Source organism: Chelon labrosus, assembly GCF_963514085.1.
Source record: "Chelon labrosus genome assembly, chromosome: 6".
NCBI classification, from domain to species: domain Eukaryota; kingdom Metazoa; phylum Chordata; class Actinopteri; order Mugiliformes; family Mugilidae; genus Chelon; species Chelon labrosus.
The window spans coordinates 7,291,071-7,308,322 of NC_140342.1; the positions used below are offsets into that span (position 1 = coordinate 7,291,071).

General features: G+C 41.6%; 2 protein-coding genes across 2 annotated transcripts in view; both read left to right on the forward strand.

The window, feature by feature from the left end:
* LOC311488973 (metabotropic glycine receptor-like) overlaps positions 1–9,437 on the forward strand; it is a gene marked incomplete at its 5' end in the record, with an annotated part of 67,036 nt that extends 57,599 nt beyond the window's left edge. The window contains 5 exons of the mRNA XM_084545849.1: positions 222–327; positions 3,153–3,299; positions 3,456–3,699; positions 4,663–5,219; positions 6,288–9,437. Coding sequence (XP_084401975.1) covers positions 222–327; positions 3,153–3,299; positions 3,456–3,699; positions 4,663–5,219; positions 6,288–7,262 — 2,029 coding nt within the window. The 3' untranslated portion in view covers positions 7,263–9,437. The remainder of the gene's footprint in view (positions 1–221; positions 328–3,152; positions 3,300–3,455; positions 3,700–4,662; positions 5,220–6,287) is intronic.
* A 1,012-nt stretch (positions 9,438–10,449) lies between these two features.
* On the forward strand, positions 10,450–16,965 carry LOC311489434 (annexin A13-like). Its single transcript, XM_084546507.1, has 11 exons — positions 10,450–10,561; positions 11,192–11,267; positions 12,801–12,895; positions 13,025–13,195; positions 13,478–13,511; positions 13,641–13,720; positions 14,198–14,266; positions 14,965–15,066; positions 15,164–15,239; positions 15,344–15,456; positions 15,584–16,965. The coding sequence occupies exons 1-11, from the start codon at positions 10,547–10,549 to the stop codon at positions 15,701–15,703; spliced, it is 951 nt and encodes a 316-aa protein (XP_084402633.1). The 5' UTR covers positions 10,450–10,546; the 3' UTR covers positions 15,704–16,965.
* Positions 16,966–17,252: the final 287 nt, after the last annotated feature.

The following is a 17,252-nucleotide window of genomic DNA, read 5'->3' on the forward strand; positions in this document are numbered from 1 at the left end:
CTATAATTTTCACAGTTTTGCTTTCATTCCCATGTTTTCAGTTAGCTTTTAAGAAGTGCAGGGATTGCCTTGGGTTGAGGGGCCTTTAATTGTGTTGTCCGTGTCCGGAGGATCACTAGCGGCTGCTTTTAATGTCTGTGTTTGCTTGTGAGTCGGAGCACATTTCACAGACACACATTACTAAAGGAAACAGAATTTCTCCTGTTGATGTTTTCCTGCAGGTTCTCTCTGGTGCCGGGGCTGCACCCTGATTGGATGCTCATGTTGTTCTTCGCTCACACTCATCTGACTGTGACTGTGACTCTGGGCCTGCTGCTCATTCCTAAGGTAAATACTTCCAACCTGTAGATCATGAACCTCACTAATTTTCTGCTCTGCTGGTTCATAATCAACAAAATAATAGGAGAAAAACAATAATAAGCGAACGGCACATTACTTTGTAAATAGTCGGGCATTCAAAATTTTGATGAGAGAAAATATAGCCGGCACATTAGCTGAATGTTAATGAGCAGTGCAGTGTGTGAATAAGTCCTCTGTGCTGTCCTTTAGAACCATTTCAAAGTGCTGTTGCACTTTCAGCTGAACTACATCTCTACTTTACTACATTTCTTGACTGAGACAGAGCTCTCTGATGCTGGACGGTATGTTTTGCTCCAGGCGTCTTAATAATCTTCTCTTTTCATTGTGCTGTGCACAGATTCGAGACGTAACACATCTGAACCTCCTCCATGTTTCACAGCAGGGGTGCTGCTCTTTGCTTTGAAAAATCTTAATATCTTTCTTCTGCTACTGTAGAGCTGATGGGACTTACAAAGAAGCTCTGATTTTATTTTTCATCTCTCTAAATGAAATTGTCTCAGAAGACATATCATTTTTTTTTGTAAATATGATGTCAGGCTTTTTTTTAATATATATTTCTCTTTCAAAAGTGGATTGTTCTTTTTCCACAAAGCCCACTTTCATTCTCTGCTGGCCCCAGATACTATTAAACCTTGATCCTCGAGGTCAGCTTGTAGGTGTCCTTTGGTTCTTTTTCAAACATTTGAACAATTCTTCTTTTTTTTTGTTCTGGCTAAACGTATTAATAGTTGTTTGGACATGTTTTCGTACACTTTATACTCCTCTTCTTTTTCTATTGTGTCACTTAGGACTTATAAATCATATATTCACACGTAAGAATTTGTCCTCTGCGTTTAATCCATCCATTTGCACACACAGAGAGTAGTGAGCACACATGGAACAGTGGGCAGCAATCCCAAGTCCACCTCTGTAACCACTAAGCCACAGTTACCCCCCACTTTTCTCCATTAACATAAGATGAAAGACTGATTATAATACTTAAGTCAACTCTGATACTAACTAAAGATATTTTTTTTTTACTACAAATCCACTTATTTATCACCACTTCTACGAGGAATTAGGGTTATTATTAGGGGTGATTGTCCAAGCTTTTTTGGAGCATCTTTGTAAAATAAGTACGAAGTAAGCAAGTGTTAATCTATTGCAAAGTAATACAGAGATGTACAACAAAGAGCATCTAAAATAGTAATCTGTTGATTTATTGTTTAATGAGGTACCTGTTTATGAATATCCATTAACTGGGACTGCTTATCCTGTAGTAGAGGGTGGTGGTGGCTGGAGCATATCCCAGCAGGCAGTGGTCCAGAGACAAAGTACACCTTGGACAGGCTGCTGGCATACTCTGCATAAAGAGAAACTATCTCACCCAGATTATTTAATCGAAGACCCAAAAATCTCTTTTCCATTTTCCCCTTGAGCACACCAGGAGTGAGAGTCATGTGTTGGGGAGCGAAGAGAGAGAACTTAAGCTGATAATAGATTCTAACACATTCATTGAGCACAGGGCAAATTTTAAGGTTGGCCAATTTCATTTCCCTTTTGTGTGATTCTCTGGGAATAATTTGTCCGAGCAGCAAGTCATTTGCTGTGCTCCAACCGTGTTGCCCAGAAATTAAGAACAACCTCTAACTTTGCTTTTGACTGACTGCTTTGTATACATAACGCTCCATTAATCCTCTTAAATTCAATTTGATATTAGCAATCTGAGGCACACACGGACGTAGCCAGGCACGGTAATGCTACCATTACCTTAAACTCAATCAAACCGCGTTAGTGGTTGTTGTAATTTAGCTGAGCGCTCCCGCGGGCGTCTTTATGTGAGATCTCTCAAGTCTGATGGAAAGCATTTAATTCTCCTGCTGTGTGAGAAGTGCAACACGCCATCAACACTCTCTGTTCTTTCAGTCTTTCTTAATTAGGCACCTCGGCACAAGTCAGTCGAGTACTGAGGGATAATTAAGCACAATGGGAGGACATTAATCTCGTGCAGCGTCTGTTCCTGAAACCGGGATAAATATTTAGTCTTTCTATGTCCACAGACTTGTTAGTCAAACAAAGTTAAATAATTCGTCTGTGAAATTCAAAGTCACTATCTTACTATTTATTGTGTTTTTGTAAGGATACAGCCTAATCTCACCTCTTGATTCTGTGCTTAAGAATCCAAATGAGGAGGAGACTGGCGCCTGCAAACACTGAACAGGATTCATTAGAATTTGTTATACACTATTTGCATTGTTGCATGGTATTAAAATAATTATCAATTGGAGGAAAAGTTTCAACTTAATTAATATGAGACAGTACTGTAGTGCTTGCAGCTGTCGTAGTGTTCTTTGTTCTTAGCGTGCATGAATGGATGGGTTAAAAGCAGAGGCCAAATTTCCTTGTGTGTGAAAACCTAAAGCTTGTAAAACCTATAAGTTACCTGCTATAAGTTGGGAAAGTCAGGCTTGTTGACATCCATGCATTTGACCTGCAGCAGTCAGCACATAAAGATCGATTTTAATAAAGAGAACTTGGAAAAAAAATGGAACAAGACACAATTCAGTGGTAATTATTGACTTCAACTGTCAATAACAATAACACAAAATAAATAATATAAATCTGTGTACATTTTTCAGTATACTAGAGTTCATTTTATATTTTTAGGTAGAACAAACCGACCATAAAAACAAATCAGAGGCAATCTCTAGCCAGGGGGGAAAAAGTCCAGTTGTACATCTTTTTCTCTCTTTCTCCCTCCTCCTGTAGTCTCGGTGATGTGATTCTTTAACGTTGCTCTCCATCTGTTTTAGTTCCTGTCCAAAGGGACTCAGGCCAGGGACGATATTGCCACTGAGGCCTATGAGGAGGAGCTGGACATGGGAAGATCTGGCTCCTACCTCAACAACAGCATCACCTCGGCCTGGAGCGAGCACAGCTTGGACCCTGAAGATATCCGGGTGAAGTAGCATTCAGAATAGTTAGTTTAAACGGGACAGTCTTCTGTTATGGTACACTTGCTCAACCTAGATACACAAGCTAACCCAAACAGCAGCATTATATGTTGGTGATTTCTACTTGGAAGCTAATAAGACATAAATATGTCTCTATTTTAGGATGAGCTGAAGAAGCTGTACGCCCAGTTGGAGGTCTACAAACGAAAGAAGATGCTGGCCAACAACCCTCACCTCCAAAAGAAGCGCAACTCCAAGAAAGGCCTGGGTCGCTCCCTGATGAGACGGATAACAGAGATCCCGGAGTCCATGCACCTACACCGCCAATGCAGCCGCGATGACGGCAGCGAGCACGGCAGCAACCGAGGCACCTTGAGGAAAAACCACTATGAGTCGAGCCACCACGGTAGGAGCCCCAGGTTCCAGCTCTCTCTCTCTAATCTAGTCAGCACTCAATCACTCACTCTAATCTGGTCAGCATGGAAATGAAGAACACTGAGTTTCACTTTTTGAAGTGAAGCCCATTAGTCATTCTCAGAGGGGAATATTTTTAGAGCCTACAAGACTGTCAATATAAATTGATTACATTCCTGACTCTACATTTAAACGACTGATTGGTTACAACAAAATGGAGATTATATTATAATGTGAGCATTATAGAACTCATACATAGACCTTTTTACCAGCAGACATTTTGACTTGTCGTAGCAGGGAAATCACACATGCTACTAACATTAACAAACTCAGTCCTACTCAAGTGCCAAGTACACAACGACAATGTGACATCCATTATGAAAGTGAAGCAGAAAAAAATATTTTGCCATCAATGATTTAGTTATTTCCACTGCATAGCGCTGTTTCTTCCTTACTTCCTTGCTAAATGCAAAGTCTGAACACGGCCTTAGTGTAGTGTGTTAGCATGCTAGCATGTTTTAATTAGAACCACACAGCTAGCTTTTCAGGTGTTTGAGCAAAGGAAACTGTTGACTCTATTGGATGTAATGCAAAGTCCAAGGATTTTATAGATCTTACAGTGCATAACACAAATGCCAATCTAATTGTCAAGACATTTCACCCAAAACTACACATGTCAACCTTAGGATGTAGCTAGCAAAGCAGATTGTCAGAATCTTTAGGATTCATCTTCCAAGGACTATGAATGTGTGTTGGCTACAGAATTCATGATAATCCGTTCAATAGTTGATGAGATATTTCAGTCTGGAGTGGTGGGCCGACTAAATGACACACACACCACTTGGCTTGTTTTTAGCCATGTCTGTCTCCTTTATAAAAAAATACAGATGGAAGTAAATAATATTCTTGAATTTGTTCTACTTTCACACTAATCTGCTGATAAATCTTCTCTCAGGAAAACCACGAGATGACTCGCTGAAGAACAAAGTCATGGGCCTGAAGAAGTCACTTAGCTATGACCATGTTTGTGACCCGGAGGAAGAAGCTGGAAGTCAAACAGGCTCAGCTGCAGGGGACAAAATGACTCCTGTCGGAGGCAGCGGGGAAGGCTCTCTTCTGGGCTCTCTCATCGGCCGGAGACATGCCAAGAAACAGCTTGAACCTGCTGCGACTCCGCCGAGACTGGAGCCGGCTGAATCCACGGAATCTGTGCCACTGTTCTGGAAATCAGCCAGCGCTCACAACTTAATGCACGAGAAGAAGCCTGTGCACCTGCGGACGTCCATCATGCAGAAGTCTCTGAGCGTGATTGCAAGTGCCAAGGAGAAGATGCCGGGACTTACCAACAAGACTCAAAGTGTGGAGGATGCCAGTAAGAAGGGTCTGAAGGGACAGGAGGGGAGAATGCTCTCAGAGGTTGATGAGACACCGGAGCATTACCCCAAGATGATCATCAGTCAGTCAGTAGAGTACTCCAAGACACCCATGAAGATGGGCATAATGAAACAACAGGTACTCCTGCACATAATGACATCAGTAATACAAAGTGCCTTTATGTCTAACACTACACAATGTGGCACATTTATGCCAGTATCTGGTCAGGTTCTCTTAATGATATCTTTGAGTTACATATACAAACTAACTATCAACTTATTGGTTTTATTTGAGGTCGTAACTGCATCTTAGTGGATAGTCCTGAATGTTGCCATGACTAGGTACAGTGGGTTGTCCTCCAGCCAGAACAAGTGGGTAGATGTGTCATTTGGCTTTGAGTACCAATAAGTAGCAAAGCGCTATATAAGTACAAAGCCATTTACTTCAGTCCAGCACATATCGCAACAAGCAGGGCCAACAAAACCATTGATAAAGCTTGGATTAAATTCATTTTCCAATTTAATGGAGAGAAAACCAAGGAAGTATATGAAAGTGACCAATGGAATAATATACAGCAGACACAGACACAGGATTCCTTTACAGTCACGTCTGTGGCTTCCAGATAAGAATAAGTCCAGCCATTCCCATTTAGTCCGAGGGAAACAAGTTCTTACAATTACATAGCTGCTTACTATTCCTTACACCTTTTTACCAGCTAGTTGATAACTCTGCATGCAGTGTTTTTTTTAGGGACCACTAATGGTGAAAGTGAAACAGTAAGGACTGGAAATATCACCTTAGCCCTCCACACGGCTAAGGTGATAAAAGAGAAGCAGTCCAGAGTCGGCTGGTAAATCTGGGGCCTTGTTGCTATTGACTACTTTCACATAATTCTCGGTTCTTGGTCCGTTGCTAATATAACATTGTTGATCAATTCAGGATTAAGTTACATACCACAAACCACCTCTAGCAGTATGGCCTGAACACAGGAACCCCCGGAGAGGAGAGGAGAGGAGAGGAGAGTGGTCTATGGTATCAACTGTAACAACAGTAGGGAGCACAGCAGTTGCAAAATGGCTCTGCATGCTCCCTTTAAAGTAATAAGTGGACTTTAGTCAAAATACCCTTTTTTAATATTTTCTAAGTAGTAAGAAAGTGTTCTTTCTATTTAGTGTTTCTTTTTTGTCTTTTGCATGCTTGTAACAGGTAAGCGGCAGCCAGCCGTCCATTTGCTCTGAGACTGGGAGGAATCTTTATGATGTGTCTGAGGTTTGTCCCTGGGAGCTAGAAGAACCTCAGACTCCCTCTGAGTCGAAGACCCAGAAGCATGTTTCCATCGCTCCTGGAGAAACCACGACGGGCCGGAGAGGCAGCAGCAGCTCTGGAATCAGCAAAGGTAGTCGGTCCCAACAGAGGCAAAAAACAGGGCAGTCTCCCTCCAACAGACGCCGCTCCAAAGATAAAGGAGGAGAAAGGGATGATGGGAGGGAAACACGGAAATCTAAGCCGCCCAGGTCGCCTCTCCCTCTCAAGCCGGATGTGTGCCCCTGGGAATTCGAAGAGCAGCCCATGCTGGGAGGAGATTCAGATTCCATCTCTCCAGACAGAATAAGACGTAAGAAAAGTGTCACACCCACTGATGGGAAACCCAAAGGGCTCCACTCAGACCACTCCAAGTCCACAGGGAGCCTTTTACAGCCTCCATCTCTAATGGTTGAAATCTGCCCGTGGGACTACACCAGTCCGCCTTCACCCAAGCAGGAGAAGAGCTGCAACAGTCCCACCACGCACAAGAAGAAACGGAAAGGCTCCTGCTCGTCCAACCACAGAGCCGAGAAGGAGAAAGGGAGGGAGAAAAGCAGAGAAAGGCGGAGCTCCTCCAGCAAGCCACCGTCAGAGAGGAGGCGGGTCAGCCAGTCGTCAGAGTGCAGCGGGCCGCATTCTGAGCGGCGGAGGAGCTCGACAAGAGACCCAGAGTTGATGGAGATCAGGAGGGCAGAGGTTTTCTCCCAGGAGACTGAGCACTCACACACCAGCTCGGCTCAGACTAGAAAATCACCAGAGAAGAAGAAAGAGGGCTCTTTGAGTAGTGGTTACAAACCTGCGGTCACGAGTGGGGCAAAGATGGTTGATGTTTGCCCCTGGGACTTTCAGGAGAAAGACTCTGGAGAGAGGGCATGATGACCGGTATGACGATTGCATTGTTTTGTATTCACAGACTGACTGCGCAGAGAACACAGCAAAGGAATGATAAAAAATATGGCGATACATTCAAAAAGATTTTTCTCTGGGTCACCTTAGTTATTGATATTGTGAGGACAGGAACATTTTTCCACAGATGCAATCTGGATGTGACAATTTGAACAAAAACAGTAAACATCTTATCATTACACTGCAGCGATTGCAACCTCGAAGTCACTATCGAAGATTTATTTTTTGTCAGCACTTTTGCTTACACATTTGTCAGAGTTACATAGTTTGTAGGTTTTATCACATTGAGTACATGATGAACATTTTAAAAAGAGGAGTCATATCTGTGTTTACCAGCAGATCTGACAATCATTCACTCAAAAACACAGTGAATTTTTAGGCTGAGCTCACTAAATATTGACATACCATGTTACGCTGATGATAACCTACGTTACGCAGCAAGCCAACAGAGACTGTATCAGACGCTAAAAGGGAAAAAAGAACAGGGAGCTCTGAGAAGCAGGACCAAAGCCCCAGACACAGCTGTGTTGCCTTATCTTTAGGCCAAATACATAATTCATGACACGGAGATGATCTGTTATATTAGAGAAATGTGGGAATAGTGAAGCCAAATGAGGAAAACTGTATGTTTTAGTAAAAGGTCTCCATATTCAGTGTGTGTTTTTCTAAAAACAAAAAGAAAAAAAGTCATTGCATGTGGCTATCAAGCATCCAACAACTAAATGTTTATTGGTCAACTTTTACTCAAATATGACAGTGGAACTTTTGATGTCGTTGTCTGTGGTATTCGTTTCCTTATGTACCACATGATGATTTTGAAATGAGGTGCATTGCTATCAATAATGTACACACGTATGTCAAATGTCTTGCAGTGACAGTTGAGCCGTACTGAAATATCCATGACATTGACATGTATCTACTGTTTATTCTGTATTCTTTGCCCTCGTGATTAAGAAGGACACTCTGACATCATGGGCTGTAGTATCTGCACAAGCAGCGAAAATGTGATGAAGTCTTTCATGGACCAAAACTGAGCCCGACAAGGGTGGATGATGTGAATAATGCACTTTTTTTCCCCCTGTTACTTAGTTGGCCATTATACATCTGTATGCGCCTTCTTTCAAGTATTTGCACATTTTTAATTGCTCAAACCACAAGTATGCATGACCAAAGCTTTTTTTTTTTTTTTTTGCCTTTCTCTTGCTGACAGAATATGAGTAATGTAACATCTCTGCCTCGTCTCCAGCAACAGCAACAACAACAACAGTCAGCCTTTCTGTCCTGTGATCAGCCACCCACCACTGACACCTAATGCAATGCAGTCACACATGATAGTCACTTCAGCTTTATTATGGTTGGGTTTGTGCATGGGGACCACTAAAATTCACCGTCAAGCATTAAAAACAAAAAAAAATCATTGCATATGTTATAAAAAAAATAAAAATAAAGGGGGAATGGGAGCATGTGAAATGTTCATGTGGAAGGTTCCTGAAACTTTAATTCCCAGGAGCTTCTATCAAGGAAGTAAAAGTTTCCTTCGGACTTGTCTGTGTTTAAACCACGATGTAAAGAACCAAGAATTTTCAGAAAGTTGAATATGCTTGAAAAGGCTACTACACTCCAGTCCAGCAGGTGGCAGTAATCCAGAAGACAATCTTGTATTACTGAAAAGTAGAACTACTGAGTCTTTTGGGGGGTCAAATAATTCCACAGGAACTTAAATTAGAGTTCCTCCAAAGATTCCTAGTCCCTTGGGAAAGGCTATGGATATATTCATTGTGCATGATAGGATGGAACTTCCTGTTGGTAGCCCTGGAAAAACGTGTGTCATACATTGAAAAAAAAAAATGAAAGGCTTCATAAATAAACATGATCTACCGCTCTTACGTTCACAAGTTTCTTTTTCTCTCAGATGACACTGTTTGAAGTGGAGCCTCATGTATTTTATGCTTGTTATACTCTGTAGTGCTGCTCCGAAATGTTGCAAATTGTTGTAGCATCCACATGGGATTATTTATATCGTTCATATTGTGTTGCATGTACATACGGTAAATACTCTGTTCTCAAATCTGGATTAAATATTTCTACGAAACCCCACGCTTACCAATCTTCAGTTCATTTTTGCCTTGTGAATAAATATGAAAACTAGCATCGCTTAGATCATTTAAAGGAATAATAACATACATATCTACAACTCTAATTATTGGGTTTACAAAAAAATATTATTTTTCAAAACAAGACAAAAGAATATGTTTTCTATCCTATGTGTGCTACACTTCCAAATCAAGTAGATTCGTTTCAACTTTCTCTAAATTCTTTTTCGGCACAACTGGCACAACACTGCCACCATGTGGACAGTGAAAGTTGTTGTCTTGTAATTACTGTGATTCACATTTCCTGCTTTGAATGTGGGACTGAAACCAACCAACATTTTACGAAAGTTTAAATAAGTTTAAAAATATTATTTATTATTGAGTTTTTTATTATTGAAACATTACAATGATTCTTCAATGTTTATGCATCAAAAATAATCATATAAAAATAATAATGCATAAACCAACTCTGATCCATTCTGCTGCTACTTTTTATACTCTACATAGATTTTGCCGATGTTCTTGAAGGACTATCAGTTTGGGAAGTTTTGCGGTTTTTATTGAAGAAACACATTGCTGTACTTAATACTGGAATTAAGTAATTGCATGGATGTATTTTGCACTGATCTTAGAAAAGGTAAGTGTTGCATCGATTCACATTTGCAACACTAGCGGTGTCTGAACTCAAAAGTACATTAATCTAAATGAAAAACGTAAAAAGAAATAGAAATAAAACCCCTGCTTTCAAGAGTTTCCTTGAATATTCAAATAAAAGTGCAGGGTTGTCAGCAGTAGTTAAGGTAGAAGCACTCAGTATGTGACAGGTTGTCCTTTCTTGTCATATGGTCGCTGGTTTCTACTTGTGCTGTGCATTAGGGTGTAGCTGGAGTTTGAGCACATGTATTCACTTACATGATGCTCGGCTGCAGAACAAATACTGAAAGCGGTCTAACTGGTGACTAGACCAGCACCTCCTCCTCCAGCACCCTGTTAAAGCAATGGGCGGCGGTGACGTCAGCCCTGCAGCACCGGACAGGGTAGCGTCCCTGCAGGAAGAGGCCATCCAGCTTGACAGCGCCGCATCAACGACACAGCTGCGCAGCATCCGCACACGGCTGTAATTTGTCACTTCAGAGCTTGGGAAGTCCGGTGTGAAAGAACATGGGCAACGTGCAGGTAAGACGGATTCTCCAACTTTTGCCGATGAAATACGATTAACTCCAGGAAAGTGCAATAAAGTCACTGCGTTTAATTTATTCAGGGGCGCAATTAAAGTTTGCAGTGATTGTCGTATCAGTGACACAGACGGCGTTCGAATTAGGACTGCAGCTTTAGTATTAGAGATGAAAACAAGACTTGTTTGTGTGGCCTACGGTCTGTAAACAGGACTTGCGCAGTTAAGCAGATGAAGTGTGCCATGCCACGCCGAGGAGGCAACAACAGCGGGGGGGAAAATGGAATTTCTCAGAAACCAGATCTATAAGGCCGCATTGTGTTAAACGGGGGGTGGGCGAGGAGAGGAGGCTGTTGCTGCTGCTGCTTCTGTTGCCCCATGACTCAGCGATCACACACAGGCTGCACCCTTTTCCTGCGGGAGACTGTAGCCTCGATGCACATGACACATCTTTCCCAGAGGCTCGCCCTGTAATCTGTTACAGTGGAAAGCATTCTAATTGTAACTTTTATATATAATCATATTGTAGTTCTTACATCAGTTTAATTTCACATTATTTTTTAGCTGCTTTGAATGCACAGTAATGTCAGTAATAATAACTTTAAATTGCTCTGACTCTGTTCATTCTCCAGCCCACCATAGTCCCATATGAGGACTTTGATGTTACAGCTGATATCAAAGCCATTAGGAAAGCATGCAAAGGTTTGGGTAAGTAGCTGAGGGTGACTTTAGTTTTCTTTCTCCTCTGCGAGTGTGTGTCATGCTGATTTCCCCCCATTCATTGATCTGGTGAAGCCTCTGTTTCTCTGTCTGCGTGTGATTAAGTCATCCATTATCACACTGACAAAGTCACAGTGGGTGCAGTTATAACTAAAGCTTTCCTAAATTAGAAATCAACAAACATTAGCTGATATATATTATTTGTGGAGTGAAGTGACTCAAAGGTTTCATTACTGATCAGTTTGGTGCCACTCGTAGTTACTGGCACTAACATCAAACTCAGTTTAATATTACAGTTCACAGAATTTCTACAGGCAGCTATATTCAGACTGTAATTGCTTCTTTTCCATCATTCTGTGGTCTGATTTTATGCTGCACACAGCATGAGTCTGTGAACAGCAGGGCACAGTGGAAGGAGCTGGTTACCTCTGAGTAGTTGGAGATGTCCGGCCTGTCGTCTGCAGCTCTTCATCTAAGAGCTCAGTGCGGCTGCTCCTTCTGGTTCCATTACTCCCTGAAATATTCCACCCTGAAAAATATACTCCATAATAAAAGTCAGTTTATGTTTTACCAGTTCAATTCTTTTAATGTTTCAGCAGCAGGAAATGTCCATTTTGAATTAGCAGCAACCTCATAAACTCATCGGCTATCTTCTGATGACAGTTTAACATATCCAGATATATGTTTGCATATATGCATTATCAATCCTTAGCTATCAGTGAATCTTAAGCTCTGCCACCATTGTGTTACATCATGTGGTGATAGTGACTTAACAAACATTCTATTTAAATGATGGCAGCATTAGAAGACAGTCTACGCATCTGTCCAGTTAAATGTTATAAATACACTGGTCCAGTATACCTCACAGCGAGAAGGTCCCGGGTTCGAATCCATGGGCCGACTGGGCCTTTCTGTGTGGAGTTTGCATGTTCTCCCTGTGTCTGCGTGGGTTCTCTCCGGGTACTCCAGCTTCCTCCCACCATCCAAAGACATGCTCATTAGGTTCATTGGTGATTCTAAATTGGCCGTAGGTGTGAGTGTGAATGGTTGTCTGTCTCTCTGTGTTAGTCCTGTGATAGACTGGCGACCTGTCCAGGGTGTACCCCGACTCTCACCCGATGACAGCTGGGATAGGCTCCAGCAGACCCCGCGACCCTTAACAGGAATAAGCGGTTACAGAAGATGAATGAATTAATGAATGGATGAATGAATGGTCCAGTATACTGACACATTAACAAGTGGTATTAGATTCTGAATCAGAAATATTTCAGTAAAAAAAATGACCTATATACAATAAGACAATATAAACAAGACAATATACAAGACAATATATACAATAAAATATAATGTGTGGTAATTATTGCACTGCATATATTTCACATTGTCATAAAACAGTTGTTTCACCCCGAATACGAGCCTGTTGTCTGTTTTTAGGTGTCCAGTAATATCATATTTCTATTATTGTTAGGCTTTTTACTGTATGTGATCAAGCTCATGTTTGTATTGCTGCGTGCTGTCCAGGCACAGATGAAGAGGCCATTATCCAAATCCTGGCCAATCGTTCAGCAGCTCAGCGCGTGGAAATCAAACAGGCCTACTTTGAAAAGTACGATGATGTGAGTGTCTCTGTTTATTCTCACAGATAGAGAGAGAGGGAGTGAGAGAGAGAGGGAGTGAGAGAGAGATCTCAAGAGAGAGATTCCAACCATAGACGATGTGGCCTCTGTGTTTGTGTGTTTGTTCAGGAGTTGGAGGAGGTGCTGAAGAAGGAGCTGACAGGTAGCTTTGAAAAGGCCACCATAGCCATGTTGGACCCCCCTCATGTTTACTTTGCCAAGGAGCTGAGGAAGGCCATGAAGGGGGCAGGCACCGACGAAGCCGTACTGGTCGAGATCTTGTGCACGGCTACGAATGAGGTCTGTGTTGATTAGATTAACAGCGTTGTGCAGCTGTGTGTTTCTCTTTTCATTCTCTCTCAGAATACGAGATTTAAGTCATAAAATATGGACATGAGATTTGTCTTGATTTGTTAGAATAACAATACAATTAAATGTGAGTTACTCAAAGTCAATGTGTATTTTAAAAGCTCAAGTAGTGCAGTTCTGTGAATGAAACATTGTGTGATAACCACCTTTCATTCCTGATGTAACCCTGTTTCTCTGCCGTCTGACTGAACCTCCTCTTTATTCTGCCAACAGGACATCCTGAGCTACAAGGAGGCTTATGTCCAGGGTAGGTTTTCCTCTAAAGCTGAGTCATACCATGCAGCTACCAATCTGATGTTCCTTCCAAAATGGAAAGTTAAATTATTATAATGGTGAAGTGACTTGTGTTTTCCTGTCTGTAACTATTGTTTTACAGTGCATGAGCGTGACCTGGAGGGTGATATTGAGGGAGATACCAGTGGAGATGTGAGGAACCTGCTGATGTCACTGCTGCAGGTGATAACATCAACTGGCTAGCACTTCTAACTGGTGCCTCTAGTACGGTTTCTAGACTCTGAAAGGAAGCTATAAAGAGAAGTACAAGTGCACTTTTTGTCTGAGAAAAAGGCTTGCAGATTTTTTCCTCTATACTCTGACTCGCCTACTGGGACATTCATCGCATTGTTTGGCACGCTATGCCACGCCATCCCCAGCTCTCTCAGTGCCTCCACCCTTTTCTGCTTCCCTTCTCTTTTCCTTCCCAGACCAAAAAATAAAAAAAGTACAAACACGGAGTGACTCATGTTTTACAGCAGTGCCACTCCAAAAGCTGCGATTGCAACGCTTTTGAAATATTTCACTCTAGTGTGGAGCAGATGATTGTTGTTCTATGAAATGCTTGATATCATTTTTTGTAATCCACCCTCTTCAGCCTTCATTCTCTCCTCTCCCCTTTCTTCCACTCATGTCTCTCTCCTGTATCTTTCTCTACAGGCGGCCAGGGACGAGGGCTATGAGGTGGATGAGGCCTTAGCCGAGCAAGATGCTGCGTCTTTGTTTGAGGTGCGTTCTCAGATAAGGCCTGTGCTGTGTAAGCCATTAAAACGAAAAGGCCTTGTTACAGTTTGCCCTTTAGATGACGCCGATGCAGCCTAATTTGATCCTAGATTTAGATATTTAAGCATGTGAGCCCAGGATTTCATTGAAATCCCATAAGCCAAAAACATTGCCATTCTTTTATTTTGCACTGTGGCTCACGGTGTCGTTGTACAAATATGAATGTTCTTGTCTGCAAGGAAATTCTCAACCACTAGTGGATGGAATTGTTTGAAATATTGCCGAATACTTTGTGTAATTAGCAAATGTCAGCATGCAAACTCACTAAATAAAGATGATGAACATGGTAAACAGCACACCTTCTAGGCATATTTTGTCACTGCATGTTGATTTTATCATTCAGCTGAAACAAACATTGTAACTCTCTGACATCTTGGAGTTATGGTCCCACCCTCTCCCCTGTTGCTTCTACTTAATAACAATTCCTCTCTAGATCTGTCCTTGGACATTTTAGGAGCTGGTCTCACTCGCCCGAATTCATGGAGCAAGCTTTTCTAGTGACAGAATATTCCTCATAGGCTGGTTATAGAAAGAGTGCAACATGGCCGATGTTACAAAGTGCATTATATGTACTGTAAGTCTATTGTGTTTTATGTGTATTCATTTAGTATATGGGTTTTCTTTCCTCTGTGTGCACTCATCAGGCGGGGGAAGGCAGGTTTGGCACGGATGAGTCGACCTTCACTTACATCCTGACTCACAGGAACTACCTGCAGCTTCAGGCCACCTTTAAGATGTATGAGTCGGTAAGTGTTAAATCGCATAGTTGTTTTGTTTCTCTCATTTCAAACACTCTTATTATTAATCTAATCAGGTCTCATGTTTGAACCCGCTTTATTGCAGCTCTCAGGAACAGACATTTTGGACACCATTGACGCTGAGGCAACAGGGACTCTGAAGGACTGTTACATTACTCTGGGTAGGTTACTAGGGAACATGATCATTGACGAGTCAGTTAAATATCACATCTGTTATATATTCTTTTATCTAATTATACTATATGTAACACTCCTTCATTTATAGTCAGGTGTGCTAAGAACCCACAGCTTTATTTTGCCCGGCGCCTCAATGCTGCCATGAAGGGAGTGGGCACCGATGAGGACACGCTGATTCGCATCATAGCAGGCCGCTCTGAGGCAAGTGTGTGTGAATAGCCCAGTGAATAACTGTACTACACAGGTGACGCCAAAGAACGTAAAATGTACTTTGCAGCATGTCAACTTTAAGACAAAATACTAAGAAGGTTTTGTGGTGACACCGCAGATCGACCTGGAGACGGTGAAGGACATGTACCTGGAGAAGTACGATGTGACCCTGAAAGAGGCTCTGGATTCTGAGTGCGGCGGAGACTTCAAACGCCTCCTCATTGAGATCCTGCACTAAACATTTCACCCCTTCCTCCTACTGGCCTTACTTAATTGTGACTTAACATGACACAGCCTGTCCTCCCTACTCATTCCTCCCTTTCCTAGTTTCCCTAATTCACCATCATTCTACTTACATCTATTTTCTTCTCTTTCTTACCCTTAGAGACAGTCAGTTCTCTCTGCAGCATGGACCAAAACTCAATATTATACTGTTCTGTGTTTGACACATGGTAAACTTTCTAGTCTTGGACGACACACATTTACCAACAACTGGAATTTCCTTACAGTTATTGTCCAGTATACAGTGGCGACATTATGGCAGCATTATATGGATCTTATGTGGACCTCATGCAGCTGAGCACCGTGCTCACATATTTATCTGGACCGATACTACCAGTAAAGACTTTGTAATCTTTTCATAGTTCAGCATTTGTTCAGTCTTCTTCCAAAGCCGTTGTTCAATATAACAAACACAGCTTCTTGTAATTTCTCTCATCCATCATCCGTCAACACTGTTTGCCTGAAAGATGCCTTTCATAAAATTAGAGCGATGCAATTTACTTTCTGCTGCAACACACAAGTGCCGAATTATCACGTTTGACCTCTCACATCTGAATAGATTAGGAAACCGACAGTACCCTGATATCAAAATGTCAAATGCTTTAAGTACGCACTGCTGGCTTTTTTGTAGTCACATCCCTAACTGTGGGATTTTTAACTGTTCATAGTCTTTCAACCACAGCTCACAAGCTGCCTTGTTCTCACCTATACACATATAATTAGACAATAGTCCCCTTCCTGTTGCTGTTCAGTGAATACATTAACTGCAAAGTGAGATTGTCAGGTGATTTTGTGGTGTGACCCCTGAAGTGCAATCGTTAACAATGACTAATCGGTGTGAAATTGTGTCCAGACTGTATTTATTTTAAAATGACATAATATGACTATTAATATAAAGTATCTTCATATACTGTTGTGTTTACAGAGCAAATTAATTAGTAAACACCAGATTATAATGGAAGACCTGTTAACCTGTTGTAATGCCTTTTAAAATGTGGTTGTCATATTTATGATGTAATAAATTTGAACTGCACCAGAATTCGTTGATATTCTCTGTATCTCCTTTAGAGGTCAGTGTTGCACCACCTCTAGATGCTGCTATTCAGGGAAATGTCATGATGTTTTTTTGGGAGAAATCACAGACACTTAAGATGTTTTTAATGTACAGGGCAAAACCCAGAATATTATGATGCTTTAACATTATGTGCTTTAAGAAGTAAATTTTATAATTATCTATTGATAATGACCAAATGTTAAATGTAAAGATTTTCTGAGCCGTTTGCTATTCCATAATGTTTGTGTTGGTGGCCGGTGATCTGAACCTTTGCAAAAACTGGCTTCTGCAGCATCTGCTCATAAACATTTTGACTCATTCTGGAGCACAGAAACTGTGAGACGCCTCTGGGTGAGCTAAAAGTGGAGAGTGAAGTAGAAAATTTGTGAGAACTGCTTCCAGATGCACTGACACCAGAGCAGCCGATTTCACTCTCTCTTTCCTTCAGTTT

Coding starts and splice junctions, on each gene's coding strand:
- LOC311489434 (XM_084546507.1), top strand. Junction 11,268..12,800: donor GAAAGCATGCAAAGGTTTGG/GTAAGTAGCTGA, acceptor CGTGCTGTCCAG/GCACAGATGAAGAGGCCATT. Junction 15,067..15,163: donor CCTTTAAGATGTATGAGTCG/GTAAGTGTTAAA, acceptor GCTTTATTGCAG/CTCTCAGGAACAGACATTTT.